This window comes from Micromys minutus (assembly GCF_963924665.1).
Source record: "Micromys minutus genome assembly, chromosome: 7".
NCBI lineage: Eukaryota > Metazoa > Chordata > Mammalia > Rodentia > Muridae > Micromys > Micromys minutus.
The window spans coordinates 71,082,772-71,103,226 of NC_137976.1; the positions used below are offsets into that span (position 1 = coordinate 71,082,772).

At 46.5% G+C, this 20,455-nt stretch overlaps 2 protein-coding genes across 3 annotated transcripts in view; both read left to right on the forward strand.

Moving 5' to 3' along the window:
• Positions 1–1,671, forward strand: part of ABCC5 (ATP binding cassette subfamily C member 5) — an 86,672-nt gene extending 85,001 nt beyond the window's left edge. For both annotated transcript variants that reach the window (XM_080918910.1, XM_080918911.1), the window contains exon 30: positions 301–1,671. In XM_080918910.1, the coding sequence (XP_080775036.1) occupies positions 301–402 (102 nt within the window). In that variant the 3' untranslated portion in view covers positions 403–1,671. The remainder of the gene's footprint in view (positions 1–300) is intronic.
• A 12,815-nt stretch (positions 1,672–14,486) lies between these two features.
• On the forward strand, positions 14,487–17,430 carry LOC308422355 (cytochrome P450 2J2-like; the record flags this gene model as incomplete). The annotated part of the gene is made up of 5 exons (XM_080918901.1): positions 14,487–14,651; positions 14,962–15,103; positions 15,751–15,938; positions 16,984–17,125; positions 17,225–17,430. The coding sequence occupies 5 exons, from the start codon at positions 14,487–14,489 to the stop codon at positions 17,428–17,430; spliced, it is 843 nt and encodes a 280-aa protein (XP_080775027.1).
• Positions 17,431–20,455: the final 3,025 nt, after the last annotated feature.

The window sequence follows — 20,455 nt, forward strand, 5'->3', positions numbered from 1 at the left end:
GACCCCTCGCTTCCCTTTTCTCTGCCAGTTAGACAGATTTCTTCCTCTTCTGACCACAGTCAGATCAACTTGCCCTCACCTTGAGCCATATTTCCTCTGTAGTTTCTATTGTAGAGCCAGACTGAGGTTTCTTTCCTCCAAAGATGATAGAACTAGGATGTTTGTGAAGGAAGCATCCATCCATTTTCCATCCTTTCCCTGGGTCCCTGGATTCTGTGGGGCCAGTTCCATCCTCTGTCTGTCCCTTGGGTCCGTGGGGCCATCCCACAATCACACCCTGACATGTCTCCTCCTTTGCAGGTGGTGGAGTTTGACACCCCATCGGTCCTTCTGTCCAATGACAGTTCGAGATTCTATGCCATGTTTGCTGCTGCAGAGAACAAGGTGGCTGTCAAGGGCTGACTCCTCTCACCCTCGAAGTCTCTTCCTCAGAGCATTGCCATTCTCTTCCTAGTCTGGGGTCCTCATCCTGTCCCGCTGAAACCTCACCTTTCCCAGTTTTCTCTTCACACAACACTTCAGGATTAGCTGTGTGTTCCACTTTTAAGGAAAGTCATACTTTGATTATTGCATTTATTCACTTAAATGAAATTTAGTTTTTGTTCTCAATTGCACTCTTAAGAGGTTCAGGGAGCCATCACTATAAATGTACCAGTGGCCTACGACGGAGCTTTATATGTGTAGCTATGTCTGTGTATGGTTCTGTACATAGCCTATATTTACAGTAAGAATGTAAGCGGTTTATTTTCTATTAAAGCGAGCACTGTGGTAAGAGCAGTGCACATTCCTTTCTATTGTTTTGTACAGCTGACTGCACTACAGATCACTTGCTCTTAGCTGGGAGGCAGCACTTCCTTCTCTAGCTGGTCGCTTCACGGTGCTGGGCTCTCTAGGTGTCCGGGGGTGACCCGAGGCAGCGGTGGGCCCGCCATGGCCTGCTTCTTGGGCTCCCCAGTGGAAACCCGGTACAGTGGGCTGCAGGAGGCCTTGCAGAGCACCGTGGATTCTCAGGGCTCCTGCTTTCCTGTCTTGGTGTCAGTTGCTATTTATGTCAGAGCAGTGGGCAAAGCCCCACCCCCTTTCCCTCTCAGGAATGAGAACCCCAGCATTCCTCAGAGGGGAGAGCTTCTTTCTGCCTTCCTTCTTCTGCTGTCATTTCTAAGCAAGGTCCAGTCTGCGCCCAGTGTTCCATGCTTCAGGCTCCTAAGGCTGGCCACCACAGAGCTCCCGAGCTCACCGGCCAGTTGGTTCCCAGCCCCGGGTCCACTGCTGCTGTTGTAGGTGGCGTTTTCATTTGCCTGACCCCACAGCTCCAGAGTTCAGCAACAGAGCTCCGGACTGTGGGGTCTGTTCTTCCCCACGTCAGTCTTCTCTGCAAAGTCTGCACCCCTCAGCAGCTCTTGCTAATCAGTGTCTCACACTGGTGTAGAAGTTTTTGTACTGTAAAGAGACCTACCTCAGGTTGCTGATTGCTGTGTGTTTGGTGCGCTCCTGCAGACCCCCTTGCGCTCTGGGGCTGGCAGCTTGGGTGGGTGTGGTTGCCACTGTCACCAGTCAAGTGGTCAGCGTCGCATGTCGTGACCAACTAGACATTCTGTCGCCTTAGCATGTTTGCTAAACACCTTATGAAAGCAAAAATCTGAAAAAGTGAATAAAATTATTTTGGATTTTGTAAAACTCTCGTTGTATAAAATAGTTGTCTGGGGAGGGCGTGAGGTGCTTTTGGGTAGCTTTGTAGTACTGGAGCTCTGGATACTATTACCTGATGATGGAATCTCATCCCCAAAAGGGTTGTTTGCAAGGGCCAAGGGCCCCAGGTACTCCAGTCCTGTGTGCTGGGCCTTAGTCTCTACAGCCTGCTCTGCCTGGTCACCAATGAAGCGCCCACACTGCTGTAAGAGGCCAGAGTGTGTGAAGAGTGAGCCGGCCAAGGTGGGAAGTTGTGTGTACGCTTGAAATCAAGTCACTGTGGAGCGCTTTAGCGACTGAGAGGATATAACTGTCTTTTCATCTGTCTCATTCAGGTTAACCTATGAGTGGCGGTGTCCTTTCAGAGGTCACTCACTCATCCTAAAACTTTTGTATTGTATTGAATTCAGTCAAAAATGTGGTTGAATTGTTAGTTTAATATTGATTCTGCCACCAACTAGTAGAAATTAACTTTTAGACCTAGTCTTAATGATTTTTAAAATAAATTAGCATTGGCAGGGGGTGGTGGGCATACACCTTTTATCCTAGCTCTTGGGAGGCAGAGGCAGGCAGAGCTCTGTGAGTTTGAGGCCAGCCTCATCTACAAAGTGAATTCCAGGCTAACCAAGGCACATGTGTAAAGATACTCTATCTTTAGAACATAAAAAGGTTCTATGGGGTCCCTGCTGCCCCTCCCAGCCCAGCCAGCTCTGCTCCTTGCTCTGGGCCCTTTCATTACCACCACCTTCATAACACATATCCATCCCCTGTGCGAGGTGCCATTACCTGGAGGTGCACTCTATCTGGGGACACCACTGACCTTACCAGTCTAAGAATCAAGTAGACCTTTCTGTCCTCCATTGCGAATTCCCATCTCAACTTCAGGCCTATAGCAGACCACTAGCTGGGAACAAATAACATAAAACAAACACCATCACCAACTACAACAACAACAACAACAACAAAAATAGATCCTTTAGAATAACAGTGACTAAAAGCCAGAAGGACCTGGACAGATGTTCTATGAACTCTAAGAGAAGGTATAGTTGCCAGCCCAGACTACTCTACCCAGCAATGCTTTCAATCATAAGAGATGGATTTAAAAAAAGATGTGATGGTACCAAATTTATCTGTCTGTCCGTCTGTCTGTCTGTCTATCTATCTATCTATCTATCTATCTATCTATCTATCTATCTATCTACCAATCCAGCTCTATATAAGGTAGTAGAAGAAAATATTTAACCTGAAGAGGTTAACTGCATCCAAGAAAACATAAGCAGTAAATTATTCCAGACCAGCAAATAAAAGGGGGTGGGGGAAGGGGAGGACACACCACCACCACAAAATAGCAAAAAAAAAAAAAAAAAAAAAAAAAAAGCCAATAAACTGCTTAGTGACTATTTTCAACCTCAGTGGTATCAATTCCCCAATAAGAAGACACAGACTTACAGTTTGTATTAGAAAACAGAATCCATTCTTCTACTGCATCCAAGAAGCATTTCTTCCCACTAAGGATAGACATCACCTCAGGGAAAAACAATGGAAAAAGATATTCCAAGTCAATGGGCCCCAGAAGCAATCAGGTGTGGCTACCTTAATCTCTGACCAAATAGGCTTCAAGCCAAAAATAAGAGACAGGGAAGGACACTATTTATCTCACTAAAGGTAAAAAAAAAAAAAAAAAATGGCCATTAGGATACTGCAATTTCTAACATCTGTGAAAGAAACACAAGAGCATTCATGTTAACAGAAGAAACACTGCCTCTGCAGCTAAAATTAGATATTGACAATCACAGAGGGATAGTGGGCAATTTCAAAGCCCCACTCTACAGTAGGCAGGTTAGCCAGAGAAAAGGAAACAGAAATGCTGTAGTTAAATGATGACATAACCAAATGGGCCTAGCAGATATTTACAGAACATTTCACCCAAGCCAAAGTATATACCTTCTCAGCATTTTATGGAACTTTCTCCAAAATTGACTACATTCAGACACAAAGCAAGTTTCAATGGATACAAGAAAATTCAAATGACATGCACTCTATCTGGCCACCACAATTAAAGCTGCCTGGAAACTGGACAGTGCACTACTGAGTGAAAAACTGGTCAAGACAAATCAAGAAATTAAAAAGTTTTAGAGTTGGATGAAAAGGAAAACAACATATCCAAACATGTGGGAATCAAAGAAATGAGTTCTAAAAGGCATGTTTGTATCAGCAACTCAGCAGCATCTCTGAAGGCTCTAGAACAAAGAGAACGCCCCAAAGGAGTAGGGAGTAGCTGGCAAGAAATAATCAAGCTTGGCTGAAATCTATAAAGTAGAAACTAAAGAAATGCAATGATTCAATGAAAGGAAGACTTGGTCCATTGAGAAAATAAGGTAGACGTTTACCCAAAGTAACTGAGAGATGGAGGAGACCCAAATTAATAAAATTAGAGGTGAAAATGGGGACATAACAACAGACATGGAGGGAGTCCAGATAAAAATATGCATTCCATCAAATTGGAAAACCTGAGAAAATGGATACATTTTTTGATGCATACCACTTACCAATGTTATACCAATGTTAAATCAATGTTAAATCAGCATCACACAAGCAATTTGAACAGACCAGTAACTCCTAGTGAAATAGAAGCAGTAAATAAAAGTCTCCCAACCAAAAACTGCCCAGGTGCAGATAGACTCAGCACTAAATTCTACCAGACATTCCAAGAATAATTAATACCAACATTCTTCAAGATATTCTACAAAATTGACGCAGGAGCACTGGCTAATTCATTTTATGAGGCACAGTTATTCTGATTCTGCACAAAGACCCAACAAAGGAAAAAAATACAGACCAAATTTCTTTGTGAACATAGATGCAAATTTTTTCAATAAAATACAAACTGAATTTAAGAACACATGCAAAACAAACCATCAAAAAAAACAAAACAAAACAAAACACAAACCCATCCACCAAGATCAAATAGGCTTCATGCTAGAGATGCAAGGGTGGTTCAACATACATAAATTGAAAAATGTAATCCACCAAATAGACTGAAAGAGAAAACTCACATGAACCACATGAGCATCTCACTGGAGAGAGAGAAAGCCTTTGGCAAAAATCCAACACCTGTGAAAAGTCCTGGAGAGACTGGGGACAAGGGACATCCTCAGCATGATAAACGCACTTTACAGCAAGCCACTGGCAACATTAACCCCAACAAAGAGAAACCATGAACAGCACAAGGATGTCCACTCTCCAAAAAAGTACGTTTGTAGATGATATAATTTTATTCATAAATGACACTAAAATCTCCAGTCAACTTCTGCTACTCATAAACACTTTCAACAAAGTAGCAGGGTACAGAATTAACACATAAAATCAGTAGTTTTCCTATATACAAATGACAAATCAGTGAAGCACCATGCTCCACAATAACCTCAAAGTGTGTGTGTGTGTGTGTGTGTGTGTGTGTGTGTGTGTGTGTGTGTGTGTTTTAAGATAACTAACTCTAGCCAAACAAGAACAATGTTAGGAAGGTCACGGTCACCCTGACACAAGTGAATGACTTGCATTATAAAATCTTTAAGACATTGAAGAAGATACCAGAAGACAGAAAGATCTCCCATGCTCAAGAATCAGATCAGAAAAATGGCATTCTACCAAAAGCAATTCAGTGCAGTTTCCATCAAAATTCCAACACAATTCTTTACAGAAATTGAAAGGACAATTTTTACCTCAGGGCTCAGGGAACTCTATGAAAGAGGAATCACAAAGATTGTAGGAGACAGTGGGGATGAAAGACACCAAAATTAAGTGTCTTCCAGATACAACAGGACAGACGGACACATGAACTTATAGACATGCCTTGGGCCTGTACTGTACAGATGGAGTCCCAGTCCTGAGAGGGGACGTGGACACAAACTCCCGTCACTAACCCAGAGGCTATTGCCAATTGTCACCTGTTCACAAAGGAATAATTAGTTTTCTCCAACAGTGTATATACAAACCACACCTAAAGGCAGGCACCATGCCCGGCAGTTGATTACCAAAACAAAGTCAGTGGTACTTTTGGAGAGTTTTACCAGAGAACAAAGGTAAGCAATGCATTGTCTAGACCTGCCTACCTTCCTTTCTTTTTCCCTCTCTTATTTCTTCCTCCTTTCCCTCCCTCCCTCCATCCCTCCATTCCTCCCCGACTTCCTTCATTTTTTTACCTTAGAGATCTTTTGCTTATGTTTTCTGATTTTGTGTTTTTATGGGATTTTGTGTATATGAGTTTATGTGTGTGTGTGTATGTGTTTCTTGTTATTTTTCTTGGGCGATTTCCCCATTTGTCTATTTTGTTCTAGGTTTGTTATTTGTTTTCAAAGGTGGAAGAAAGGATGTGGAGTTGGGTGGCTGTGGAGATGGGGAGGATCTGGGAGGATCTGGGGGAGGGGACCCTATGATCAGAATACACTGTATGGAAAAAACGTTTGTTTTTTTTTTAATTAAAAGTATAAAAATTGGGCTGGGGAGGTGGCTCAGTGGTTAAGAGCACTGTCTGCTCTTCCAGAGGTCCTGAGTTCAAATCCCAGCAACCACATGGTGTCTCACAACCATCTGTAATGGGATCTGATGCCCTTTTCTGGTGTGTCTGAAGACAGATACAGTGTACTTATGTATAATAAATAAATATATCTTTTTTTAAGTATAAAAATTATATATAGAATCAGCACTTGGGAGTCTGAGACAAGAGCCATCTCAGACTCCATGCAGATTGGGTTACATTGAGAGAGCCTGTTTCCAAGGAGGAAAATCAAAACTGTCATCTCTCTCTCTCTCTCTCTCCTCTCTCTCTCTCTCTCTCTCTCTCTCTCTCTCTCTCTCTCTCTCTCTCTCTCATTTTTGTTTTTGTTCTCTTGAGAACAGGTATCTCTTGGCCATCCTGGAACTTACTTTGTAGACCAGGCTGGCCTCAAATCCACAGAGTTACATCTGCCTCTGCCTCCTAAGCCACCACCACTTGGCTAATTATCAGATTTCAAGTACTCCTTTTTTTTTTTTTTTTTTTTTTGGATAGTCTCTGTATTTACATTTCAGATGTTATATCATTTCCCCCAATCTCTTCCCCCATCCCCCTTCCAATTGCTTCCATGAAAGTGCTCCCTCTCCCAACCACCTTCTCCCCACTCATCACCTTGGCATTCCCCTACACCGAGGAAAATGAGCCTTTTCTGGACCAAAGATCTCTCCTCCCATTGATGCCAGAGAATGCTATCCTCTGCTAAAAATGTACCTGGGGCCATGGGTCTCTCCATGCTAACTCATTGGTCGATGTTTTAGTCCCTGGGAGCTGTGGTGGGTTTGGTTAGTTGATCGTTTTGTTCTTCCCATGGGGTTGCAGACCCTTTCAGCTCCCTCAGTTCTTTCTCTAGCTCCTTCATTGGGGCCTTCACGTTTAGTCTGATAATTAGCTACAAGCATCCTCCTCTGTATCATTATGGCTCTGGCAAAGCCTCTAAGAAGGCATTCATAACAGGTTGCTGCCAGTAAGCACTACCTGGCATCAGCAGGATGTCATAACAAGAACATGTTTCCTTGTTAGATGTTGGAGCTTCTTTTGGTTATATGCCCAGGCATGGTATAGCTGGGTCCTCAGGTAGTACTATGTCCATTTTTCTGAGGAACCACCAGACTGATTTCCAGAGTGGTTGTACCAGCTTGCAATCCCACCAACAGTGGAAGAGTGTTTTTTTTTCTCCACATCCTTGCCAGCATCTGATGTCACCTGAGTTTTTTATCTTAGCCATTTTGATTGGTGTGAGGTGGAATTTTAGGGTTGTTTTAATTTGCATTTCCCTGATGACTAGGGATGTTGAACATTTCTTTAGGTGTTTCTGAGCCATTCGATATTCCTCAGTTAATTTTTATTTAGGTCTGAACCCCATTTTTAATAGGATTATTTGATTCTCTAGAGTAACTTCTTGAGTTCTTTGTATATATTGGATACTAGCCCTCTATCAGATGTAGGATTGGTAAAGATATTTTCCCAATCTGTCGGTTGCCATTTTGTCCTTTTGACAGTGTCCTTACCCTTACAGAAAGTTTGTAATTTCATGCGGTCCCATTTTTCGATTCTTGCTCTTAGAGCATAAGCCATTGGTGTTCTGTTCAAGAAATTTTCCCTTGTGCCTATGTGTTCTAAGCTCTCCCCCACTTTCTGTTTTATGAGTTTCATACCTAGTTTTATGTGGAGGTCTTTGATGCACTTGGACCTGAGCTGTGGACAAGGAGAGAAGAGCTCGTTTCGCAGATGGCATGTGACCCCTGTGTTACACAGTGCAGGTGTGATGCTTCTCCATTCTTACAGAAGTGCTGCTGGTCAGTGCGGATCTACACCTGAACCACTGCTGCTATGACTGCTCATCTTCCAAGGGAAGCAACATCAGAGGGGTGTCCACAGCTTTCTCCCTGATCCACCTGCTGCAACATTTACACCAGCTTTCTTCTGATTCGTTCTCTCATCTCTTGGTTCCCCTCTTATGTTGCTCCTCGTGCTTCATGCCACAAAACGAAGTACTTTCCTGGCTCCTATACCTGTGTCCTTTGCTCTCCAGTAAGTGGACAAGCACCCTAGATGTGAGTGTGGTTTCTCTTAGTACTGTTCCTAACTAGCTGCTAAGGCATTTCACTAGGTATGTCCCACATACCAGGCCCCTCAACAGTATTTTTTGCTTTATAGCCCTACTGCCCTTATTGTCATGGCTGGCAGCCCTCAGCCACCTCCACCTCTCCTGTCCCTGTGTCCCTGCAACCCTCAGTGCCCTTTTCCATTTTCAGTTACTTCCACTCCTTTCCTCGGCCCACCCTGAAAAGGATGCCCTCCCCCCTTTTCTTTTTCATTACAGTTACAGTCTCAGTGTCCTGAACCATCAGATAAACTGAAAATAAAAATTTGAAAAAACAGCTACTGACCTGTCTTTTTATGCCTTTATGCTTGCCCATCTCTTACCCTCTTCCCTTTCGGTGGGACTCGACTTGAGAGACTCTACCCTTAGACCATCTATGAAGAGAAGTGACTCAGCTCTTGTGGCTCGGGCTGTAACTCTCCATATCCATGTTATCTAGAGCTCTGGAAAGGGCCCTTGATTGACTCTGTAGGTGAAGAGGAAGGAGTGGCCGTCCAGGAACTCTCTACCTTCCAGGCACTAGGAGAAGAATTATGGATGTAGCTACTCACAGGAGACAGACAGCAGCCTACTCTGCTGTGGCTGCATTAGAATCCCACAAGTATGGTAAACTCTGGGTTCCTCTGTGTCTCCTCTTCACCTTTAGGTATTTCCTTTTCCAGTGTTGGTTCAGAGCCTCCCCTGCTCCATCTGGAGGCAACCATGGAAAGAACACTGAATTGGATACAGACAATCTGGGTTTGAATTACAGCCTTCCTACCTCTTGCAAGTGACTTAACATCACCAAGTGTAAATAGAAATGAAACATACTTCCCAGTACTTTATGAATTAGTTTAGAAATATGCATGCATGCCTCAGAAAGGGCTTACTGGTTTACCACAGGTTTTAGAGTAATAATGGCATGGGAGACAGTCTGTGTTTTGTCCATTCTTGCTCCAGAATTCTAAAATGAAAATAGCCACGTGGCCTGGGTTCCGGTGGTAGCTGACTAAGGAGTCCACCAGGGGCCTGGAACAAGTTGTCGGCAGCTATACCAAGGTCAACCATATGCGACGTGGCAAGTCCCCTAAAAAGAACCCTCTACCACTGCTCAGTCACTGAGGCTGAGAAATAGAGGCTTTTGTTCCTGGGGGCTTCCATGTTCCTGTCACCTGCCATCTTTGAAATATGGTGGCCCAGTGTGCTGGGTATGTCTCTGTTGTAGAAACTGAGTCCTGCCCTAAGCAGCCAGAATGCTGTAACCCTTGGGAAAGAGAGGGAGGAAGCTTGTCAAAGGTCAACACACTTGGGAGGGTTGGGCAGACATGTTTCCCAGCAGCCAGAATGTTGTAACCCTTGGCAAGGGAGGGAGGAAGCCTGTCAAAGGCCACCACACTTGGGAGGGTTGGGAAGAAGCGTTTCCCAGCAGGGCGATGGCTTTTCTATCATAAAGAAGAGTCTTTAAATATTGTGTCTGTTGAGAAGGCTGAAAAACATACCTGCTCCGTGTGGCTGGATCAGAGGTGCCCAGGTGCAACACACAGGCACAGGACAGAGCCGTTTTCTCTCTCACCTCTCTCTCTGGAGCCCCAGTCATCGCCTTAGGTGTTGCATGAGCACTTTCATCTACACTAGAGCCTCTGATGGAACGCTGTTGTCCTCCATCAGTGCCCATCATGACACTTTTAAAAACTGTAGCACAAAGCCCACCACAGTAGCTTGGCACGTAATCGTCAGCACTTGGGAGGCAGAATTACATAGATCAGGAGTTCAAGGCCAGGTCCAACTGTTTAGAGTTTAATACCAGGCTACTTATGCTGTCTCAAAAAGAAAAAACAAATAGTAGTAGAAGCTGAACAGGGTGACACACTTGTAATTCCAGCACTGGGGTGGAGGAGGTCATCTACATGTGCAGCAAATTTGAGGGCAGTCTGGGCTATCTGAGATCCCTTCTCAAAACAAAACAAAACCATATTAGAGCAGTTTCTCCCACCCCGCAGTGGGCTGCAGTTAATATAAAGGTCTGAGTGCTGAGAGCAGGTGACTGCTGAGCACCCAGCCCCAAATGGACGTCTGTGTCAGTGCCTTTCTCCTCAGGGCTCAGGGGATGCCTTGTAGAAGAGAGGACTGTGAAATGTCATCTCTTACACATGTGTGGCTCTGGCACCCATGAGCTCACCACAGCTGTGGTGACCTGCACACCATCAAGCTACTCCAGCACAGAGAGGGAACAGGCTCATGAAGTCTCAGCTCTTCTTTGGGAATTATTGCCAGTGACGGCTACTGGGGAAGGAGCATCATTTCTGTGGGATTGTCACCACTGGCAGGTTGCCTGTGCTCCAGTGGCTGTCCCTCCACACATGTATGAGCATCAGTGATTGGGCGTCGTAGGCTAATCAAAAACATCATTTTAAAAGGATATAAAGTGGTTTGGTGCTGTGTTTGGGGTACCAGAAGGAGTTGTACATTTGTACTGTTGTGCACCCACCACCGTCCACCTCCAGAACTCTTCTGCCTTCTCAGATGGAGGCCTGCAGTGGTGGAGATTCCCACTGTGGCTAACATCATATCTGTGGATGCCCTACCCCATCTGCGCTCCTTTGCCAACAGTCTCTTAAGGAAGATATCCTCAGTTTCCTCGGCTGGAGTGTAGTGTTGCTCTGTTGTCAGGCATGAGGGTTCTGAGAGGACTGGCTAAGCCGAGCGTGTGTCTCCATCACACGTGAGAAACTGAGGCAAGGGGATCATACAACTCCACTCCCAGGACAGTTAAAACATAAAAGGTTCCAGACATGACCGGACAAACGTGGGGATCCAAGAAGCCATGCTAGGCAGAACAGCTGGAGGCATTCAGGAGAAGCTGCTGTGGACCTGGGTGGAGAGGAGATACAGGAGCTCAGTTTTACTCTGTATCCCAGTGGAACAGTTTGTCTCCAGAGGAGACGCTGCCATTAACCAGCCCTGCTTCTGTCCTTTTGGCTAACATATTCAGTTAACTTGAGCAGAGGCTGAGGGCAGCCTCCCCAAGATGGAGCTATATGGGCCAGCAGCTAGGCTGGTGTTCATGCAGGCAGATGATGCAACTTGTCCCCTCCTAGAGCCCTGCGGCCCTGCTGAGTGACATGGTCCCTGTGTGAGCACTGTGACTGAGTGGATTTACTCTGCTCGTTTGCCTCCCATCACAAAGCATCCTGGGAGCATAAAAGGCAGACTGGACAGCAGCAAGGTGCCTGATTTGTGACTGGGAGCAAAGGAAAGAAGAAGAGACCCAGGACAGCAGGAATGTTCTCTCTATTCAGTGGGATGGCTTTCCTGGCTGGCTCTTTTCTGTTCCTGAAACTTGCCACCTTGTACTGGAAAAGAAGCCACCTTCCTCCTGGTCCATTCCCTTTCCCCCTCCTTGGGAATTTATGGCAACTAAACTTTCAGCTACACCCCAATATGCTGTTCCAGGTATGGAGCGGGGCCTCAACTATGATTCGCTAAAGGAATAGACAGAAGAACTCTATCTTCCTAGCCTAGGGACCTTGAAGCAAGAGTTAGGGTCATAGGTTGGAATGGGGAGGTTCTGGTCTTGTCACTTGCCAGCTCAGAAGTTTGAGCCGAATGCAGGGGCACATAGGAAGTAGGGTGGAAGAATGTGGGTATCCCAGGGGGTTCAGGCAAAACATGGGAAGCTCATTCAAGAAACTGTGGCTGTTTATATCACATACAACACTAGAACATACCTATTCCCAGGATTGATGGGGTGTTGAATGCTCAGACCCGATTTCTTCTAAATGCCCATGGACTCTTGTGACCCTGGGCTGCATTCAAGGAATTAGTAGGTACTCTGAAGGTGAGAGTTGGATGCAGGAAGTTAGGCATTCATATTCAAGAGGGCAATCACAGCAAATGGGGCTGGGGATCCATTCACGCAGAACTGTGGGACGCCTGGTGTCTCCACAGCTGGCGCAGACTCATGGCAGTGTGTTTACCTTGTGGTTGGGCTCTACACCCATTATAGTGCTGAGCGGCTTCCAGGCGGTGAAGGAAGCCCTGGTCTCCAACTCAGAACAGTTCTCGGGGAGGCCCCTCACCCCATTCTTCCGAGACCTATTTGGAGAAAAAGGTGAGTCTGCCCTTGCTATGAGGGAGGGAAGGTGTCTGGCTGTACATCAGTGCAGTCAAGAAGGCAGGGATTGTGAAGAACTGAACAGACGGGGCTGTACCAGGAAGACATTCTCAAACCCCTCCATGTGAGGGGAGTTGTTAAAAAAAAAAAAAAAAAAAAAAAAAAAAAGATCTGCATAAAAGCCCAGATCGCCGCTTCCTGCTTCCTGTCCTTGAATGAGCCGGCTTCATAGTCCAACTTCCAGCGTGCCCATCTTCAGATGGGAAACTGCTCTCGCTGCCCTGGGTGTTGGAGAATAAGTCGTCCAGAATGCCCGAGAGGGCCCACACGTGCCAGCTCAGAAAGGGCTTGTCTCTCCTTTTAGGCCCTTTTGTCTTTTTTCTCCTCCGTTTCTGTGGGGACTTGCAGAATCAAACTGGAGCTCAAGAACAGGCATCTTTGAACCCATACTAAGGACCCTAGACTCACTGACCACCACCCCACAACGGCCCTCTTCTCTTCCTCAGGGCAGGGGGTCTTATCTCTAGGCCTGGTGGGGGTTAACCAAGGGGTGGGGGCAGATGGTCATCCTCTCTGACCTTGGACTCAGGTGTTATCTGCAGCAATGGACTTACATGGCGACAACAGAGACGCTTCTGTCTGACGACTCTTCGAGAGCTGGGCCTTGGCAAGCAGGCGTTAGAGTTGCAGCTGCAGCAAGAGGCAGCAGAGCTGGCTAAGGTGTTTCACCAGGAACAGGGTGAGAAGACGTAGGCCAGGACAAGCCTGTCTATCCCTGTGCTCCTGCACACCCATGCACATCCCTGCAGAGGAGTGTAAACCTGTGTGGGTCTGAGTGTGTGTATGTGTGTGATGTCACTGAAGCCTAGTAACAGTGCCAGTGGTTTTCACTAGGAGTTTCCCCAAGGAGAGTGGAAACAGACCTAAGCATGCCTAAGTCAGTGGAAAGCCTAAGGCCTACTCTGTAGTTCTGGATGAGCTCTCAGTCAACACCTAGGGCCTTTCATATTTCTTGCCTTGTGCACAGGTATCTTCCCTCTGGACTTTCATAGGTCCCAAGCCTTCCTTTCCCGTGGAGAACCAATACTCACTGTTTTAGGCCTCAAAAGACCTGAAATTCCGGTCTCCCCAATCCTGGGCCCAGCTAATTCTTCCCAGCAGCAACACGCCTGAACATATTATGTCTAGTTAGCCTCTCATGCTTCTCACAGCATCTCTCACGGAACATGGCTCACAGGGGAAGTCAGGAAGCACCCAAGAGGGCCTTGCATGAGGAACGAGAGGACTGGTGGTTTCTGAGGCTGGATGAATCCTGAGACGGAGCTTTCTGTGCCTCCTCATACTCGGCCTCCCTTCTCCTCACAGGGAAAGCCTTCGATCCTCGGGTCCCTATCATCCGGGCCACAACGAGAGTTATTGGGGCCCTGGTGTTTGGCCATCACTCCCTGTCTGAGGAGCCCATCTTCCTGGAACTAATTCAAGCCATCAGTCTTGGTCTAGCCTTTGCCAGCACTATTTGGCGCCGGGTAATTGGCTCTTGGGGAGGCTGGTGTGTAGGCCATGGGACTGTCTGGATCCAAATTCGGACAGGAGCCTCCACCGGGGTCTGACTGGAACAGTAAAAAGTAGGCAGGAGGCATGGCTGGGTCTGATTCTGGATTTCTTTTTTCTTTTTTTTTTTAAGATTAAAAAAAAATTATTTTATGTGAGTACACTGTTGCTTCTTTCAGACACACCAGAGGGCATCAGATCCCATTACAGATGATGTGAGCCATCATGTGGTTCCTGGGAATTGAACTCAGGACCTCTGGAAGAGCAATCAGTGCTCTAACCACTGAGCAATCTCTCTAGCCCCTAATACTAGATTTCTTAGGCTCACATTTCTGTCTACAATTTTGGGCTCCCCAAACAAAAGGCAGCTCTGACCCTCTTAAATCAGCAGCCCAGTCTATTTTGGAGCCCCTGGTACAGGGCCCAGCTGTCCTGACTCAGGACTGGTGCTGGAGTAAGCCCTGAGTGGGCCATTCTCTCCACAGCTGTACGACATGTTTCCCTGGGCCCTCCGCTACCTCTCAGGACCCCACCAGAAGATATTTCAGTACCATGAGGTGGTGAGGGGCTTCATCCGCCATGAAATCATCAGGCATAAGCTCAGAACACCTGAGGCCCCCAAGGATTTCATCAACTGCTACCTGTCACAAATCACCAAGGTTAGTCTGGAACACTCATTTCTCAGCTGCGAGCCCTGTTTCTCATGTTTGCCTCATTCCACAAACTTTTGGGCTAAGAAAGGGTCTTTCCAGGCCAGAGCTGGTTTTGCTACAAAGTTTCTGCAGGGGGCAGAACTCCATAGCCATCCCCTATTGACACCAACCCAGTACTGGGACTCTGGCCCTCCCCGGGGGTCCTCACACTCAAGAAAGCTCTGATCTTACAAGTATTGGGACAAATCAGATCTTAGGAAGATACCAGGGGTGTGCCATTAACCCCTAGGGTCAGAACTATTCCTTCTCTCACCAGGCCATGGATGACCCTGTGTCCACATTCAGTGAGGAGAACCTGATCCAAGTGGTGATTGACCTGTTTCTGGGAGGCACAGACACCATGGCCACCACGCTGCACTGGGCACTCATATACTTGGTCCATCACAGAGCCATCCAGGGTACGGGACCCCCAGTGATACTTCTCCTATGCCTAACTTCTCCAGTCTGTTAGTCCCGATGGGGCTTCAGGTACCGTGCAACCATCCCTGTTCTGAGCGCATGGGAGAGGACCTGTTCTCATCTCAGTGGCAGATCTGAGTTACACAGGATGGACTTTCTTGCTATGTGACCTTAGCAAATCATTCTATCTCTCAGAACTGGTAGCCAAAGAGGCGTGGCTTCCCCCATTCGGTAATGCCCCAGCTCCTGCTAAGTGCCAGGCCCTGGAGGAATGATAAGATCCCAGTTGTGAGGAACAAAAGTATCTGGAGTTCTGAAAGGAACTAGCTCCAGTTCTGCGAGGGCGAAAGTACCTTCTCTGTAGAGTCTTTGTTTTCTCATCTGTCAAATGAAGATAGTCCCTAGGCTGTGAGACTTAGGTTCAGGTCTTCTCCCTTCTCATAACCTCTCCCTCCAGGAGCGAACCTTACACAGAAGCAAATTCTCTCCTGAGAAACAGCCACTGGTGGGGTGGAGGTATGACCGAGGGCTGTGAACTTTAGCAGCTGTTTCTAGGTAGGGAACTGGATAGTGGTGTACGGTGGGGGTGGTGTGGGGAGGCTGGGCCGCTGGCATCTTCCCTAGACCTTCACTGAGCTGTCTGCAGAGAGAGTGCAGCAGGAGCTGGATGAGGTGCTGGGCACTGCACAGACCATCCGCTATGAGGATCGAGAGCGACTGCCCTACACCCGTGCTGTCCTCCAGGAGGTCCAGCGACTTAGCAGCGTTGTGGCCGTGGGTGCTGTACGTCAGTGTGTGACATCCACCTGGATGCACGGTTATTATGTGCCTAAGGTAAGTGGCCTGGAATAGGCCCGTGCCAGCCCCAGCACCTGCAGAAAGCACTCCCGCCCCGCACAGGCACTTGCTCAACAAAGGCACACACCTACTGGAGGCCTTTGGGTCAGCTTCTGTTCTGCATTCTTCAGTTTTTGCTTAGGATGCAGACTTCATACTCTTCAGAAGCTTTGTTTTGCTTTGGTTTTAAACTCAAAGCTCTCTTTGTTGAAATGAAGAATCCTGCACTAAGTCTCCTGGATGCCATGGGATATTTGGCCCGATTCTATGGAATTGATAAATAGCCCATAGATAGGGTAGGAATCCTGAAGTCGTGGATACCAGAATTCTGAGTGTCCTAAGACCTGGTACCATAACTAATCCTTATCTTTGCTTGGGCCTTCTTACTACCCACTTCTCTCCCTTCTACCTCTCTCCTTCCTTCCTGTGCCAGGACTGCAGGGTTAAATTCAGGCCCTTGCATGGCAAGTAAGTGCTGGACCACTGATCTATATCCTTAGCTGTTAACAGTGTTTCTCTTTAGCCCTGGGTCCACATGGAAAGGAGCACAGTTTATTTGGACTGAAGCCTTTGACCCTTTCTGATCCTACTTGCTCAATGTGACTTTCTTTCTAGTCACTCATTCACATCCCCTGTGAGACAGAGTAGACACCGGGGTTAGAGCTGCAGGTAGGTAAGGGTTAGGAGTAGGGCTGTGGTTAGTGGGAAGGTGAAGACAGCGTTCATGGTTTCCTCTCCCAACTACTAACCAGTCAAATGTCCATCTCTGGCTCTACATTTTCCGTCTTTCCAATGCTTGATCTTTCTTTCCCCTTTATTCTCTCCATCCATTCTTCCCTTCCCCCGCTGTGGGCTACCTTGAACCCAGAGGTATGGCTCAGCTTCTTACTGGGTGTGAGCATGGAGGGAGGGCCACTGAAGTTCTGGGTCCTGGGCACTGCGGCCACCCCCCACCCATATACTGGAGTTGCCCTAGCCCCAGGCCAAGGCTGGGTACCGGGCAGTCTGGGCCTCCTCAAGCTACATCAGCTCTTCCCTGCAGGGAACCATCATCTTACCCAATCTGGCCTCTGTGCTGTATGACCCTGAGTGCTGGGAGACCCCTCATCAGTTCAACCCAGGCCACTTCCTAGACAAGGATGGAAACTTTGTGACCAATGAGGCTTTCCTGCCCTTCTCTGCAGGTATCAGAACTGTGCTGGGGCCTGGAATGCTGTATATGGAAAGATTATTGGGACAGACACAGTCCCCTGTTTTCCTTTGACCCTTCTCTCTTCTTCTAGGGCATCGAGTGTGTCCTGGGGAACAGCTTGCCCGGATGGAGCTCTTCCTAATGTTTGCCACCCTCCTCAGGACCTTTCGGTTTCAACTACCAGAAGGGAGCCAGGGCCTCAGGATGGAGTATATCTTTGGTGGAACACTGCAGCCTCAGCCCCAGAAGATTTGTGCAGTGTTTCGCCCGAGCAGCCTCAGCCCTAGGGAGCCCTAGGCCTGCCACTGTAGCCTCCCAACACACAAGGTTTCCATTTGTCAGCCCCGAAAAATCAGGAACTAGGCAGTAGACTTTCCCTAGCTCAGCTGCCCACAGTTCTCACACTAGCTCTGATGGTAAAACCAGAAAAGGGACCTAACAAGATCTTGCAACAGTAACTAATTGGGTTTGGGTAGTTTCTTAGAGTAGGATAATTATGCTTTTGCAGAGGAGGATTTTTATAATATCTGGTAAGGTTTGACTTTGAATCAGTTCACATGGTTCATTTGGGAGGAATCAAATGTTACACTGTAGCAGCCAAGTAAATTTAAAGGGAAAGGCTTTCCCACAATACTATAAACAGTAGTACATGCAAAATCTGGGGTCCGGTAAATGGTTAGGGTGTGGGTGGGGGTAGGTGCACACCATTTTCTGTCTCTTCCCTGCCCTCAGACCAGAGGAAAGAAGTATCTAAATCTGTGGAGATAACTATTCCCATAAAATTTTCCATCAAGAACCCTGGCTCCAAACTAAAACAGTTGCAATGCTTTGAAATATTGTGTCTCCAAACAAATCTTATTAAAAAGAGAATTATTTGTATTAAGTGGAAATTAAAAACGAGAAGCTACCACATAGCTGCCCACTGCAGTAAGAAGCTCCTCCGCCTGAGGCTGAGGACTGTACCAATCTGTAGCTATCAACTGGGTATTTAGAAGGCAGATTGATTACAGGTTCCCATTAGGGCCTATGGCCTTGCAGCCATGGCATTGGATCATGTTTGTGGTACAAGGCATGGATTTCCTCCAGTGGAGCAGGCCTCAGATCTAATCTGAAAGGGACTGGCTTTCCTCATAAACTCCCTATCACTACCGGCCCAGAGGGTAGGTCAGCATTAGTCAGCACTCATCCTGAGTAATACCTTTGAGGACTTTTCTCCTCCAGTGGCCAGCATTACATTTTCTGGCGTTATGAAAGCTAGCCTGCAAGAAAGCAGCTTGATTTCTCTGTCCTGCAACCAAACTCTGTCTTCAGCATAGAATCTTTCCCGTAGCTGCGATGGGAAAGCAAGAACAATGATAATCGGCTATCTTGTTTGGGGGGCAGGACTCCTACCCAGTAACTAAAGGATGGAAACACACGTAGCACCAAGGTGTTCATTTAATACTTATGTCTTTTGGGGGTATCTGTGTTCAAGCCCCTCTTTAAAGATTTATTTATTTCATGTATGAGTACATTGTATCTTCAGACACACCAGAAGAGGGCATTGGATCCCATTACAGATGGTTGTGATTCACTATGTGGTTGCTGGGAATTGAAGGACTTTGGGAGGAGCAGCCAGTGCTCTTAACCACTGAGCCAGCACTCCAGCCCTCAAGCTTCTTTTTAAATTATATTTTTAAATTAGCTTCCAAAATAGTGGGTTTCTATAAGGTTTTGCTGCCACTATTTTGTGGTAGTTTATTATTTTTTTGTGATAGTCTTATTATGTAGACCAGATTAGCTTCAAAGTCTCAGAGATCTGTTTGCCTCTACTTCCCAAGTATTGGGATTTAAGGCATGCATTATCATGAGTGGTTTGAAATGTGTATGAGTGTGTGTGTTTATGTGTATGTATGTGTGTGTGTGTATGTGTGTGTATGTATGTGTGTATGTGTCTGTGTATATAAGAGTGTGTGTGTATGTATGTGTGTATGTATGAGTGTGTGTATGTATGAGTGTGTATGTGTGTGTATGTGTGTATGTATGAGTGTGTGTATGTATGTGTGTATGTGTGTGTGTATATAAGAGTGTGTGTGTATGTATGTGTGTATGTATGAGTGTGTGTATGTATGTATGTGTGTATGTGTGTATGTGTGTGTGTGTGTGTATGTGTGTATGTGTGTATGTGTGTGTGTGTGTGTGTGTGTGTGTGTGTGTTCAGGAACCAGAAGAGGGCATGGATCATTTGGAGCTGGAATTTTAAGCAGTTGTGAGTTACTCAACATGAGTGTCTGGAACGGAACTGAACTGGGGTCCTCTGGGAATGAAGTCTGTATTCCCATGAGCCATTTCTCCAGCTTTCATTAAATAAACAAAAACCAAAACACACACACACACACACACACACACACAAATACTTAAAAAAAAAAAAAAAAAGCCTGTACTCCCAGCACTAGGGAGGCCAATGCACGTGGCTCTCTGTGAGATCAAGGCTAGCCTGCTCTAAAGAGTGAGTTCCAGGACAGCCTAGGCTACACAGCAAAACCCTGTCTCAAAAAAACCAAAAACCTAAAAGGAAAAATGAAACATTGATGGGGAGAGAAAATAAAAGCAAGCAGCTGGACTAGGTTGATAGAAAGCATACAGGAGGGTAGTAAATGGGGGCAGCAGTCAGGAGAAGGTGGGACTAGGTTGATAGAAAGCACACAGGAGGGTAGTAAACAGGGGTAGCAGTCAGGAGAAGGTGGGACTAGGTTGATAGAAAACATACAGGAGGGTAGTAAATGGGGGTAGCAGTCAGGAGAAGGTGGGACTAGGTTGATAGAAAACATACAGGAGGGTAGTAAACGGGGGTAGCAGTCAGGAGAAGGTGGGACTAGGTTGATAGAAAACATACAGGAGGGTAGTAAACGGGGGTAGCAGTCAGGAGAAGGTGGTAGAGAAGTCATGGTGAAGGCAGAATGAAGGGAGGTAGAGCAATGCAGCCAAACTCTGCGGAGTCTTCACAGGCCAGCCTGTGGTACAGGCCCCATGAATCCTGTGGTGTCTGGCGAACTCAGGAGAAGGAAAATCAAAACAGAAAAAAGGAGGTCAAGGGATGAGGTAGAGAAGCTACAAGAATGGAGCAGGTCAGAGGCGGCCTGCTAAGATGACATTGGGTAGTATAAAGGAATGGGAAGTGGCAGTAGACAGACGCAAACAGGCTGCTGGCCTACACTGGTCTGGTCTCAGTGGACTCAGTCAGCTTAGAACGACTTTGGGAATGTGCACAATAAAACATAATTGTATATTTAATCTGTGAATGAAAACATAGAGCCATACAAAGCTGGTATCTCTTAGCAAC